At 23.1% G+C, this 14,065-nt stretch overlaps 9 protein-coding genes across 9 annotated transcripts; 4 read left to right on the forward strand and 5 right to left on the reverse strand. All coding sequences in view use genetic code 12, as the record gives it.

The window, feature by feature from the left end:
- Nucleotides 1–576: 576 nt before the first annotated feature.
- DASC09_054740 (uncharacterized protein) lies at nucleotides 577–1,266 on the forward strand (the record flags this gene model as incomplete). Its single annotated transcript, XM_064999059.1, has 1 exon — nucleotides 577–1,266. One exon carries the CDS (start codon nucleotides 577–579, stop codon nucleotides 1,264–1,266), a length of 690 nt encoding a protein of 229 aa, XP_064855131.1.
- A 10-nt stretch (nucleotides 1,267–1,276) lies between these two features.
- On the forward strand, nucleotides 1,277–4,156 carry DASC09_054750 (DNA polymerase; the record flags this gene model as incomplete). Its single annotated transcript, XM_064999060.1, has 1 exon — nucleotides 1,277–4,156. One exon carries the CDS (start codon nucleotides 1,277–1,279, stop codon nucleotides 4,154–4,156), a length of 2,880 nt encoding a protein of 959 aa, XP_064855132.1.
- DASC09_054760 (uncharacterized protein) lies at nucleotides 4,153–4,467 on the reverse strand (the record flags this gene model as incomplete). Its single annotated transcript, XM_064999061.1, has 1 exon — nucleotides 4,153–4,467. One exon carries the CDS (start codon nucleotides 4,465–4,467, stop codon nucleotides 4,153–4,155), a length of 315 nt encoding a protein of 104 aa, XP_064855133.1.
- Nucleotides 4,468–5,841: 1,374 nt separating this feature from the next.
- On the forward strand, nucleotides 5,842–6,075 carry DASC09_054770 (uncharacterized protein; the record flags this gene model as incomplete). The annotated part of the gene is made up of 1 exon (XM_064999062.1): nucleotides 5,842–6,075. The coding sequence occupies one exon, from the start codon at nucleotides 5,842–5,844 to the stop codon at nucleotides 6,073–6,075; it is 234 nt and encodes a 77-aa protein (XP_064855134.1).
- A 442-nt stretch (nucleotides 6,076–6,517) lies between these two features.
- On the reverse strand, nucleotides 6,518–7,759 carry DASC09_054780 (uncharacterized protein; the record flags this gene model as incomplete). Its single annotated transcript, XM_064999063.1, has 1 exon — nucleotides 6,518–7,759. One exon carries the CDS (start codon nucleotides 7,757–7,759, stop codon nucleotides 6,518–6,520), a length of 1,242 nt encoding a protein of 413 aa, XP_064855135.1.
- A 116-nt stretch (nucleotides 7,760–7,875) lies between these two features.
- Nucleotides 7,876–9,477, reverse strand: DASC09_054790 (uncharacterized protein; the record flags this gene model as incomplete). Its single annotated transcript, XM_064999064.1, has 1 exon — nucleotides 7,876–9,477. The coding sequence occupies one exon, from the start codon at nucleotides 9,475–9,477 to the stop codon at nucleotides 7,876–7,878; it is 1,602 nt and encodes a 533-aa protein (XP_064855136.1).
- Nucleotides 9,478–9,499: 22 nt separating this feature from the next.
- On the reverse strand, nucleotides 9,500–9,979 carry DASC09_054800 (uncharacterized protein; the record flags this gene model as incomplete). The annotated part of the gene is made up of 1 exon (XM_064999065.1): nucleotides 9,500–9,979. The coding sequence occupies one exon, from the start codon at nucleotides 9,977–9,979 to the stop codon at nucleotides 9,500–9,502; it is 480 nt and encodes a 159-aa protein (XP_064855137.1).
- Nucleotides 9,980–10,833: 854 nt separating this feature from the next.
- Nucleotides 10,834–11,393, reverse strand: DASC09_054810 (uncharacterized protein; the record flags this gene model as incomplete). Its single annotated transcript, XM_064999066.1, has 2 exons — nucleotides 10,834–10,845; nucleotides 10,905–11,393. The coding sequence occupies 2 exons, from the start codon at nucleotides 11,391–11,393 to the stop codon at nucleotides 10,834–10,836; spliced, it is 501 nt and encodes a 166-aa protein (XP_064855138.1).
- A 480-nt stretch (nucleotides 11,394–11,873) lies between these two features.
- Nucleotides 11,874–12,201, forward strand: DASC09_054820 (uncharacterized protein; the record flags this gene model as incomplete). The annotated part of the gene is made up of 2 exons (XM_064999067.1): nucleotides 11,874–12,125; nucleotides 12,181–12,201. The coding sequence occupies 2 exons, from the start codon at nucleotides 11,874–11,876 to the stop codon at nucleotides 12,199–12,201; spliced, it is 273 nt and encodes a 90-aa protein (XP_064855139.1).
- Between the last annotated feature and the right edge of the window lie 1,864 nt (nucleotides 12,202–14,065).

The raw sequence follows: 14,065 nt of genomic DNA on the forward strand, positions 1-14,065 counted from the left end.
GATAGAAAAATATTTTCTTATCTTATAGAATACAAACTTTTTATCGTACCGACATACCCCTTGTCGTAAAGGATGTACTTTTTGTTACCGTATGGGATAAGTGAATTTGCCTTTTTTTTGCATCGTATGGATATATAATTTTTCCAGGACGAACCCCCTTCCGATAAAAGTGGTAATATTTTTTTTTACCATGAGGTTGAAAAACATTCGGTCAAAAAAAAAAAAACCATGTATTTTTGGTAATGTTTTTTTATGAAAAAAAAAAAATTGGTCTTCTACAACAGTTTTTTTTCACCACTTTTTTGAAAAATTTCAATACAGTACTATTGGAACCCAAAAAAAAAAAAACCCCTTTTTCGACATGATGGTAGAAAAAGCAAATTTTTTCGATATATTTTTAGGTAATAAATTTTTTATCTTACAGATATAAAAAAAAAAAAGCAATTTTTTCCGAAAGTGGTGAATTTGGATATATTTTTTAACTTTTTCACATTTACGACATAACCCCCTCTACCAGTGGTCCAAACCTTGTGAATTTGAATAAAAATATGATTATTTATATTAGTTATCTAAAAAATGTTTTCTTATAATAAACTTTATAATATTTACGCAGCAGCTTATTTCCATTCCTATAAAGAATTAAGTTCTTATAAAGAAATAAATTCTTTATTAAAATCCAACAGTTTTAATTCTTGTTTGATTAGAGGAATTATTCATGATTATGATTTTGCCATTTTTGTTTATAATAAATTTTCTTCTTTATTAACTTTAGAAGTAAAACAATTTATTGTTTCTAGAATGATAATGTCTAATGATATTAGACCTTATTTAATCAAGAAATATAAACCTAAATTTATATGGTATCCAAATTTACCTTCTGATGATACTTTATCTAAATTATCTCAATATGATATTGATTTATCTGTAGTTTATTTATTAAAGAACAAATCTTATAATTTTAATAAAAATAAATCTTTATATCTTTTTGCTAAAATGCTTAATAATTCTCATTTGATTAAACATTCTGATTTTATAGAAGATGATATATCTCCTAGTTATTATTTGCCTAACTTAAAACAAGATGTACCTTTATTGACTAAAGAAGAATATATAAATACTTTTTCTAATTCATCTTCTTTTATAGACGAGTTTGTTTTTATATACACATTTAGTCAAGATGTTAAATTTATTTATGATGTTCCTTTATATAATGATTATGATTTTAAATCTAATTTTGATTACAACAAATATATGATTATTAATTGAATATATAAAAATGGATTTGAATAAAGAAGCTATCGATAGATTAAAGTCGAAATTCAAATCTAATTTTGATTCTCTTCCTGAAGATGTTAAACAATTTTTAATTTCTAACGAAATAAAACTTATTGATGAAGAACAAGAAGAAGCTTCTAAAAATAATTTATCTAGACATTTAGCACAGGTAAATTATAAAAAGAATAAAATGAAAAAAGAAAGAGAGAAAGTATCTAAATGGTCTTATGATAAAATAGTAAAATCTACTATATCAGAAATAAATACTGTTTATAATGTTGATTTAAAATTGAATACTTTTAGTTTAGATTTATTAAAAAGTTATAAAGATGAATATAATATTTTTATAGAAAATTTAAAAAACAAAAGATTTTATTTAAGCTTTAAATTTTGTCATCTTTATTTTTATATAGAAAAGAATGGTAAAATATTTGCTTCTACTAGAATAACTAGAATCACTCCTTCTACTTTCGAAAAAGATATAACTAGAGCTTATGGAAAATTAGATTCTCTTTTAAATACTTTACAAGATGATGTTTATGGTTATCAACCTATTTTAACTGAAGGACAATGTAATACTTTAGCTATTTTTAGATTTTATTATATAACTATTCCAAGATGTGTTAAGAATTGGGATTTGTCTGAAACAACTATTCATTTTAATTTTGCTAAATTATTTTGTGCTAATAAAGAAGATAAAAGTTGCATAGAACAATGTAGTAATTTTTTGTGGAATACTGAAATATCAGATTTTAATCAATTTTTAGAACAAGAAAAATTAGTAGTATTTGAACCGAAGTCATATATAAATACTATATCTGATATAAAAAATTTTTATGATTTACAATTATGTCATTTTTCTAAAAATACTTTTAAAGATGATCATTATTGTGTTTTATATTTTAAAGAGCATATAGGAGTTCTTTATGATTTTAATTTGTCATTTATCAATAGTTCTTATTCTGTAACAAAATTTACTCCTTTAAAATCTTCTTTTAATCAAACAAATACTGTATGTTTTGATATAGAATGTTATTTTGATCCTAATATGGATTTATCTCAAGTAAATATACCTTATTTATGCTGCTATACTTACTTAGAAGATAAAAATAGAAAAATTTATTCTACAGAGGGAAGAGATTCTGTTTTAGAAATGTTAAATTCTGTTTCTAAACAATATCCTTTTCAAACTGTAGAATTAATCGCTCATAATGGAGGTAATTATGATTTTCATTATATTATTTCTTCTATACACGATCCTTCTATTATTAAAAATATTATGATAAGAAATAATTCTTTTATTAGTTTTGAATTTGAATTAAATTCTACTAGATTTATTGTTAAAGATAGTTATAGTTTTTTATTATGTAGTTTATCTAATGCTGCTAAAGCTTTTAATGTTGATTCTGCAAAAACTGATTTTCCTCATCATTTAATGAAATCTAAAGAAGATATAAATAATAAATTGCCTAAATGGGATTCTATAGAAGAAGTTCTTAATGTTCATTATGAAAAAGATAGAATGTTTATTACTTCAGATAATATAATACATTATAGTGAAGATAAAACATCTAAAAAGCTTATAGATTGGGCTAGACAATATTGCGAAAATGATGTAATAGTTTTAGCAGATGTATGGATAAAATTTAAAGAGGCAGTTTTTGATATTTTTCAATCAGACGTAGTGGACAAATCTCATACTTTAGCTGGAATGTCTTTTAATTTGTTTAAAGCTTTTTTAAGTCCTGATATATTTTTAATCCATCCTAGAAAAGAAGATTATTTAAATATAAGAAAATCTTTAATTGGAGGAAGATGCATAAGTACAAATGGTATTCATGAAGATGTTTTATGTTTAGATGTTAAATCTTTATATCCTGCAGCTATGGCATATTATGATCAACCTTATGGTATGATGAAAAAAGTCAAAGTTAAAAATCCTCATAAATTAGGAGTTTATTATGTGTCTGTTTTACCTAATAAAAATCCTACTTCTAATTTCTTCCCTTTAAGAAAAGAAGATAATACTATTTATTATTTAGATAATTATGGACAAGAATATTCTGCTTGGTATACATCGGTTGATATAGACATAGGTTTACAAGAAGGACATAAAATACAATATAATGCTTTTGATGAAACTGGATATATAGGTTATGAATGGGAACATAAAGGTAAAATATTTAAAGATTATATCGAAAATGTTTTATACAAATATAAATTACAATTTGAAAATGAAAATAATCAGGTTAAAAGACAAGTTATTAAGATTATTATGAATAGTTTATGGGGTAAATTTGCTCAAAAATGGATAGATACTGTTTATGATTTTAAATTAGGTTGGGAAATAGATATAGAAGACGATGCTTATATGGTTTGGGATACAGAATATGTATTAGTTAAAGGTAAAGAAGATAAAGAAACTGGTAACAAACCTATTCAAAACGGAGTTTTTACTTTAAGTTATGCTAGATTACATATGAAAAAATTATGGGACGCTGCTGTTAAAAATAATACTGTTTGTTTGTATAGTGATACTGATAGTATTTTTGTTAGAAAATCAGATTTTAATTTAAATGCTAAAATAGGAGATATTCCTGTATTAGGTTCTGATATGGGACAATTAGAGTTAGAAGCTACTTTAGATAGTTTAATATGCGCAGGTAAAAAACAATATATTGGTTTTAAAAAAATTATTGACGGAAAAATAGTAGAAAAAAGTAGATTTAAAGGTATTCCGTCTAAATATGTTACTCCTGATATGTTCTCTTTTTTACTAAAATCCAAAGACAATAAAGCAGTAGTTAAATTTCTTAAATTTAGAAGAGAGTGGGGATCTGTTAGAGGTTATATAGAAAGTAAAGAAGTTAAAGCTACTTAAACTTCAGTAACATTTTTATTTTTTCTATATTTAATTCTTTGATCTCCATCCATATGAGCCCAACATAATTTCAATTTTTTATCACACATAGCCACACAACATGGTTTTCCATTTTTACATGTAGCCACACATTTTTTATGTTCTTCTACTTTAGGCGGAATTCTTCTGCTTTTATTTTTTGTTTTCAATAAAGTATTTTTTAATTCTTCATCATCAACTTCTATTTTTAATTCTTTTAATTGAACTAATAAATCATCTATAATAGATGATTTTAACATCTTTAGTGCTCTGTCAGTTTGTTTTGGAGACATTTTTATTTTTATGTCAAATTTTTAATAATCACATTACTTGTACTTCTAAAAGTAGTTAATCTATGAGTCTGTAAACAACTACTTATATATAATTCTTCTTCATAAGGAAAAGTTATAATATCAGTTTCGTTTTCTTTAACTATTCCTATATGGCTTAAATCCATTATATCTCCTTTTTTTAATCTTCCTAATTTATTATAATCATGAATTATTTGTTTATAATACCAAGGTAAAGTTATTATGTTTCTTAATTTGTAACCATAACAATTTTTAATTTCTTCATTTGTAATAACAAAAGCTCTTTTATTATTTTTATCTAATATTTGTCCTACAGGTCTTTTTCCTTTATAAGTTTTTATTTCATTATTAAAATCACAAATTATATAACCGTCATACATAACGTATTCTGGATTTATATCAGTATTTATAACATCTCCATTAAAATCTATTTCTACTACTTTGTCATTACTATTCATTTTTCTTTTATATCTTATTCTAAAAATTTTATTTAAACTATCCGGAAGTTTTTTATCTTCTATTTCTATATTGTTTATATATCTATATAAAATAGAATTTTCGTATTTGGTATGGTCTCTATTAGTTATTTTAGGTATGTATATCTCAGGATTATCATCATTTCTTTTTGCTAATCCAACATATTTATCACTTTTATAAAAAACACCACTATTTTTTGGAAATTCTAACCCTTCTGTTAATGATATTTCAGGCCATATCAATTGATTACTTCTTTTTGCTTTATGCCATGTTAAAGGAGCTATACTTTCATAACAATCATAGTTAATTTTTATTCCTAATTTTTTATAAATATCTTTATAATATTTTTCATGAACTTTATAATTTTCAAAAATTTCTTCTATTAAATCATAAAAATATTTTTGATTATTTCCTTTATATTTTATTATAGAATTTTTTATTTCCATATAAGAATTATTATCAATGCGTACTTTTAACATATCTTTTATCATAGTTTTTTCTAAAATCTCTAATTTTTCTTTATTATTTATAATTATTCCTAATATTTGCAAATCAAAATTAAATTTGACATAAGATACATGAGGTTTAGCTTCTTTTTTAATTATTTTTAAATTAGGCACAAAAACATCTTTACTATATGTTTTAATAACTGTACCTATATTATTTTTCGTATTTAAACAATACCATCTGCTTTTAGAATATAAAGCTATATCAAAATCTACTTTTGGTTCGTTATAGGGAGATTTATTGTGATAAGCTTTTTGGATTATTCTTCTATTATTTATTCTTAAAACAGACCACTCTTCATTTAATTCAAAATCATCACACCAAATTAGTTTATTTATTGGTTCAAATGTGAAAGTTATTATATATTCTAAAATGCCTTTTTCCATTGTTAATGTTACTTTTAATGAATATTATTCAGATATTCCACAAGAATTGATTGAAAATATGTTAAAAAACGCTGAATGCAATTTACCTGGTAAATTAGAATTAAAGCTAGAACCAAATAGAAAATTAATTCAAAAAGGACCATATATTCTTCCTCCTATTAGATGGGTTAATAGTTTTGAAAGAAATGCTGAATTTGATATAACATGTGATGTAAAATAAGATATATAATTAAAATGAAAGAATTAAAAAATAATTTAGATTTCTTTTCTACTATAACTCAATCTACATTAAGTGCTTTTCATATTTCAGGTGTGGATAATGATTTATATGAAAACATAGAAAATTTAAAAAGATGTGCTAATAATATACAAGTAAAAACTTTGGTGACAATAGAAAAAATAGATGAAAATAATTTTAAGAGATTTTTTCTGACGGTTCAGAAGATGTAGTAACAGAAGAAAACATATTAGAACCTTCATTATATGAAAGCTCTTTAATAAATGATAAATTAAATATAACCCCAGATCCCATCACTTCCATCAAATTAAATAAAATAATTAAAATAAATAATAAGAAAATTTCAACTCCTATAGAAAAAATGTTTTTTGGCCTGGCAAATTTCAACGCGCCCCGGCAAGGCGCGGAAATTTGACTAGGCCTTTTATTCAGATCCTAATATTAATTGATTAGTTACTGATTGCAAATAACCTGAAATAGGAGTATTCAATGCTATAGAAGCAGTATTATTTCTAGTTATCATAGATAATAAATACCAATCACATTCGTTTATACCTTTATAATAACAACCATTTATTTCATATATTTTTTTATTGTATGTTACTTTACCTATATTAATAAACATGTGGTTATAATTAAATTCTTTACCTTTTGATCCGCTATCTATCATAATTTTTATATCATTTTCACTAAAAGTTATTCCATAAAAAGTAAGTTCATTTAAATCTTTTAAACTTAAATAATCGCATAAAACATAATCTTGTACAGGATCACCTTCTTTATTCAAAACTTTTAATTCTTTTTCTAAATTTTTATCCATTAATCCATATAAATTCATTTCATCTCCATCAAAATCAGCATTAAATGATTTACATAATAACGGATTAAAAGATATTGTTTTATCTTCTTTATATTGAATTTTCATAAATCTCATAGAACTTGTATTTAATGTAGGTTGCCTATTCAAAATACATATATTAGTACCTATATTAACTCCATAAGGTATTTTTACTACGTCTAAAGGTAAATTAGGATCAGGAGATATAACTGATCTAAAACAATGATTAGATCTATGTCCTTCAAAAAATTTATGAAAAGCTCCATTTTTATTTATTAATAATTTTTTGTATTCTTTATGCAAAGCTTTAACATTTATATTTGGTTTAGATAATAAAGAATTTATAACATTATTTCTTAAACAATTAGGTAAAACAACTATATCTCTATAAATTCTTAAATCGGAAGGGTCATCAGAACCGAAATATTTTTCTTTAGAAATAGGCAAGATTGACAGATCAAAATCTATAATAGAGTAAGTATCATTTTTTAAAGAGATGTCATAACCTAAAGATCTTAAATAACTTAAACAAATTATAAAATATTGGTTCGTTTTGATCATTTCTGAATTTTTATTAGAATAAAATAATCCTGTGTCTTTAGATTTAGGTATTTCTATTTGATCTATATTCCAAATCTCTTTTATAGTATTAAAAGCATTTATAGCTAACAAAACATCTCTTTCCATTTGTCCAAATCTAAGACCTCCTTTATTTTTCTTACCTTCTTTAGGTTGTTTACTTATTATATCTAAACTATCGTTATTACAATATTGTAATTTATCTTCTACTTGATGTCTTAAAGCCAAATATTTGCAATTACCTACCATAATTTTATTTTTTATTCTTTTGTTGTCTATATAAACATATTTATAACTCTCTTTTATTTCTTTGATCTGTCCCATGGTCATTCTAGATGGAAAAGCATGAGGATTTATTATTATGTCTATATATTTTTGATATCATTTTCTATATAATAAGGCGGATTATCTAAGATCAAAGATATGACTCCTTTTTGACCATGTAAACTAGTCATTTTATCACCTACTTGTAAATCTTTTTTATCATGAATAACTAATTTAAAAGGATTTTTTCTTATTCTTACAACTCTTCCTTTTGATTTAGCATATACTTTAATCAAAGTTTGTATTTCAGTAGGATCATAAATTTTATAAAGAATATCTCCTTCTTCTACAAAACTATTCTTTTTCACATATATTTTAATAACTTTCTTAGATTCTATATAAATCTGTTGTTTTACATAATTAAAATGTTTTGAAACAGATCGAGATATAACTAAACTATCTTCTAAATTATATCCAAACCAAGGCATTATAGCTACAGTAAAATTATGATCTAGATCTTTAGTCAAAAATTTAGTATTATCTATATAAAAATTATATTTATTAGTGTATTCTATACTTTGTTTTAGCATAGAAGTCATAAAAGTAGCTCTAACTGGTGGATTATGAAACAAGAAAGGTATTTTATTAGCAGTATAACTTAATAAAGAATTACCTATTATTCTTCCTTTTAAGCTAGAAATATACGCGTAATTTTCAAACATTATAATATCGCATTTTTCTTTAAAAGATTCTATAGATTTAAAAGAACCTATGTATTTACCATTCAAAATAACTCTTATATCCCCTTTTTCTAATTTAGGAATAATAAAATCTTTAGTAATTAATTTAGCATCTTTAACTAAATATTTTACTGTTCCGCATAATTGGCCGTCAGGAGTTTGAATAGGACATAATTTGTATTTCTCATTTATTTTTACTTGTCTATCTAACAAAGTCATATTCTCTCTAGTAGTTGGAAAAGTAATTCTTCTTATACTTTCTATATCGCTATAAATATTATAGTGTTTCATAAGTTCAGAAACTGAAGTTACATCAAAAATATGTTTAACAACCCATCTATTATTCTTAAAAGCGTCTACTATATTTCGATTATTAATAAACATATCATACATAATCTCTCCTGCAGTAGCTAATCTGAAATTATAATCTGGTTCTTCTATTATACCTAACCATAATCTAAACATAGATCTTAAAGCTTCTAGATCTATTTCATTTTTAATAATTTTAGATTTGTCGTATTTACTAAATTCGTCTATAATACTTAAATGGTTATATAATTTGTCGTCTCCTTCTTTACAAATTTTAGTCCAATTAACGGGTATATTCCATTTATAAGATTTTCCTTTACTATATAGATTATATTCAAACATATTTTTAATAACTACTTTAGAACCGTCAGTAAAATAAGCAGTTTTATCCCTAAAATTATTTTTGATCTTTACAAACATATTGTTAACAGAATAACAAAGTCCGTCGATAATAAAATAACCTGCAACATCTAAAGGATTGTTTTTAGAATATTTAGTACCTACCATTATAGGTATTTCTGCGCCTTCATACAAAGCAGAAAATGTTTGTTTATATTCTATACATTCTATAGGAGAGTATTTTATAGTAGATTCGTCTAAATTAGGAAAATAATTTTCAAATATTTCTATTTGACCAAAATCTGTATGTTCCATTTTGCAAATCAGTTTTAAAAAATCAAATAGCTAATGATAATTTAGTCATTTCATATTCTATTTCACTAGAAATCAATTCTAACACAATTATTTCTTTGATGTATAATTGCAAAGAAGTTTTAACATCGTTTTTATCTTCATAATAAGTAGGAATAGAAATACTAATTAAAGCTTTAAATCTATTGTTTCTTAAATCATCTATTTTAGCATCTTTAATAACAGTTTTGTCATTAATAACATATTTCTTATTATCATCAATAGAAACATTAAATTTGTTAGCTACTTTATTAATTTGTTCATCTAATTGTTTAGATTTTATTTCAATAAATTCTTTATTAAAATTGTTGATTTGGACAGTATCAACAATATAAAATTTATTTTTCAAAGTAAAAAGTAATTCAGAATCTTCATAAAAAATAGGATACAAAAATTTAGAAGAGTTTTTAAAATTATTAGGCTTACCTACAGTTAATTTAGACTCTTCAATTTTATCATAAATCATTTTTAATAATTATTTGTTTTTCAATAAATCTATTTTGACTTTTTAAAATGTTTATTATAGAAGATATATTTTCTTCACACTTTAAATCTTTTGCTATTTGCTGAATCTCTTTAATATTCATATTTTCAATTAATTTACCTCTTTTTGTTTTCTTATTTTTAAATTTATATATATTAGATAATCTTAACTTATTATCCACACAAGATCTCCAGATACTATACCCGTCTTCTAAAGGCAAATTAACTTTAAAATTATGAAATATTTCACCAAAAACTCTCTCTCCTGTATTAATATTATAACAAACAACTTCTTGTCCGTAAAACCTTCCCCAAGATATATTATATTTGTTCTTATCAAAACAATTAGTAAAATCCCAAATGTATTCTTTCAATTTAAAAACTAAAATATCATCTGGTTCTGGAAAAGATACTAAGTTAGATTTATAATTTATTTTATTATCTTTTTCTATAATATTCAAAGTATTATTTATATCAAATCTTTTTTTACTAGCAATATCATACATTTTTTCATCTATAGTATTTTTAGCAGCATGTAAATAAACTTTGACTTTAGAATCATTTTTAGATAAAAAAGAATGAGAACCAAATCTAACAGTTCTACCTATACTTTGTTCTATTTGACTAAAATTCCAATGAGGAGCTAAAATATGTACTGATCTAGTATTATTAAGAGTTATAGATTCAGACATTACCAGAGAACCTATTAATATATTAATAAGACTACCATTTATATTTTTTAAATTGTTATAAGTATTTATTATTTTTTCAGATTCCTTCTTATTAGTATCACCGCATAAAACAGCATAATGTTTATCACCTTTCTTATTATAAGGTTTAAAACCTAAACTATTTAATACTTGGATTAAAAAATTTATACCTCTTTTAATAAAGAAACAAAAAATAACTGTAGGTTTTTTATCTAGAGTTTTAATTAATTCATAAATTTTAGAAGATTGTTCGTATAAAGGAATATTTTTATCGAATTTTTCAGAACAAGAAATAGCATTTTGTCTTTCTATAATATAAATTGAATCTTTTTTCTTATACATGTTATAAATATCTAATTGTTTTCCTTTCAATTCAGAATAAAATAATACATTATCTCCAACCTTAGTACCGATATATTCTATTTCAGCAGTATTAAAATTATTATCATAAAATATAATATCAGATCTCTCTCCAGAAATATTTAATAAAATATCTATTTCTGAAACAGAATCTACTATAGGAGTACCAGAAATAACTAACACTTTACAGAAAGAAGAATTTATTATACTATCCTTTATATGTTTATATCTAACTCCTGATTCTTTTAAATTATGAGCTTCATCTAAAATAATTAAATCATAAGAATCTAAATTTTTTATAGAATTATAAACTTTGCTATAAGTCATAGTTTTTATACGAGATTTAAATAGAAAAAGTCTATTGTCTTCAACCACTTTTATATATTCTTTTTTAAAATTTTCGGAAGAATTAACTGTACTAGATAAATATAAAACTGAAAATCCTTGACTTAAATAAATATAAGATAAAGCAGCTGCAGCATAAGTTTTACCTAAACCAACTTTGAAACATATTGCTAAACTTTTATAAGGATTATCAGGATGTAAAAAAGATAAAACTAAATTTTGTTTTTCTTTAGTAGAAACTAAAGAATAATAATCAACAACCTTGTTATTAGCATAAAATAAATCAAACTTCATACTTTATTTAACATTTGACATAAATAATTATAATCATATAAACATATGATATATCTAATATAGACTTTTTTCAAATCATCAGTAATATTGAAATAAATTATCGCTTCTTCCCAAGACATATTTCTGTTAAATATAATTTTACAATTTTCTACAATATCTTTATTCAACATGTTTGTATTCAAAAAATATGCTAAAATTAAAAAAGATTTAGAAATGGATTTTAATAAAAGAACAGAAATAGAATTAGAAATAAGAATGAATATAATTAAACCTATAGATTTCAATCCTAACAAAGAAGAAATATTGACTTATTATAAAAGCGATCATATGAAATGCTTGACTTTTAGATCTAGATATAAAGGATTGATAGAAACTAAAGAAATATACGATAAAATAAAATTAAATGATCACACTAATTTAGTACTTTCTATTGAACAAACTCATTTAAAAGAAGATTTAAAATTACAATTAATAGAAACTAATAAGAGACATATAAAAAGAGAAATTATAAAAGAAAATCCTTTGACAACTATAACTGAATGTAATAATGAATATATGTTAGAAATAGAATTTGATATAAATAATTACGAAGAAGTAGAAAAAATAATGAATAAATACAAAAATAAATATTGGCCTTTGATAAAACCTATGGAAATATCATCTAAAGAACTATCTAAAAAATTAAATTTTAATAACGAATGGATTATAAGTCCTAAAGCAGACGGATTAAATATATTAATTTATGAAAAGAAAAATGAAATGATGTATATTTTTAATAATGGAAGTGTGAAAGGAAATATAACAGATCCAGATAATATATACGAAGGAGAGTTGGTAGGAGATAAAATATTAATCTATGATTGTGTTATGAAAGATAAAATAGATGTAAGAAACGAAATATATATTAAAAGAAGAAAATATATAAATAAAAAATTTAAAAAAGAAGCTTATATAATAGAAAATATAGAAGGATTAAAAGAAATATTAAATAAAAAATATGAATACAAAATAGATGGTTTTATAATAACTCATATATCTAATAGAAAATTAATTTATAAATCTAAATTTAAACCTACTGTAGATTTAAGATATATAAACGGTAATTTATATTTAGAAAATGAATATGAAAGTATTAGAAGATATAATGGTATTTTAAAAAATTATAATATTTATGAATTTGACAAAGAATTAAATCTAATTAAAGAAAGACCAGATAAAAATAAAGCTAATTATAGATTTCCTTATGATGATAATCCTTTATATAGAATAGCTTATGGAATAGGAATTCCTTCTTTAAGAGCTTTTCATAATAAAGTAAAAATGGAACTTTTAAGTTTGATAAAAAACAAAAATAGTTTATTAGATGTAGGATCTGGTAAAGGAGGAGATATGGGAAAATGGGAAAAATTAAAATTTAAAAAAATATATGCTGTAGATCCTGAAATAGATTTAATACCTAAATGTAAAAATATTATACAAATAAGAGATAAAGTAGAAAATATAAATGTCGAGTATGATTCAGTATCAATATTGTTTGTACCATGGAGTAAAGAATTTTATAAATTAATGAATAAAGAATGTGTTATAGCTGTAATGTCTAATCCTAAAAATTATAAATGCGAAGCTTTTGAATGTAAGATAAAAGAAAATGGAGAAACAATTTTGAAGATAAAAGATAGTAGAACAGCTGAATATGTAATAGAAAAAGAAAAAATAAAAATAGATGAGAAATACGAAATAAAATTTGAGTTAAAATTTGGAACAGAAGATGAAAAAGAACTACAAAAAATGTATCGATATTACTATGTGTATTAAATTATATTGAAATTCACAAGGTTTGGACCACTGGTAGAGGGGGTTATGTCGTAAATGTGAAAAAGTTAAAAAATATATCCAAATTCACCACTTTCGGAAAAAATTGCTTTTTTTTTTTATATCTGTAAGATAAAAAATTTATTACCTAAAAATATATCGAAAAAATTTGCTTTTTCTACCATCATGTCGAAAAAGGGGTTTTTTTTTTTTTGGGTTCCAATAGTACTGTATTGAAATTTTTCAAAAAAGTGGTGAAAAAAAACTGTTGTAGAAGACCAATTTTTTTTTTTTCATAAAAAAACATTACCAAAAATACATGGTTTTTTTTTTTTTGACCGAATGTTTTTCAACCTCATGGTAAAAAAAAATATTACCACTTTTATCGGAAGGGGGTTCGTCCTGGAAAAATTATATATCCATACGATGCAAAAAAAAGGCAAATTCACTTATCCCATACGGTAACAAAAAGTACATCCTTTACGACAAGGGGTATGTCGGTACGATAAAAAGTTTGTATTCTATAAGATAAGAAAATATTTTTCTAT

The sequence above is a fragment of the Saccharomycopsis crataegensis genome (genome assembly GCF_037102585.1).
Source record: "Saccharomycopsis crataegensis DNA, jcf7180000000095, whole genome shotgun sequence".
In the NCBI taxonomy this organism is placed as follows: Eukaryota; Fungi; Ascomycota; class Saccharomycetes; order Ascoideales; family Saccharomycopsidaceae; genus Saccharomycopsis; species Saccharomycopsis crataegensis.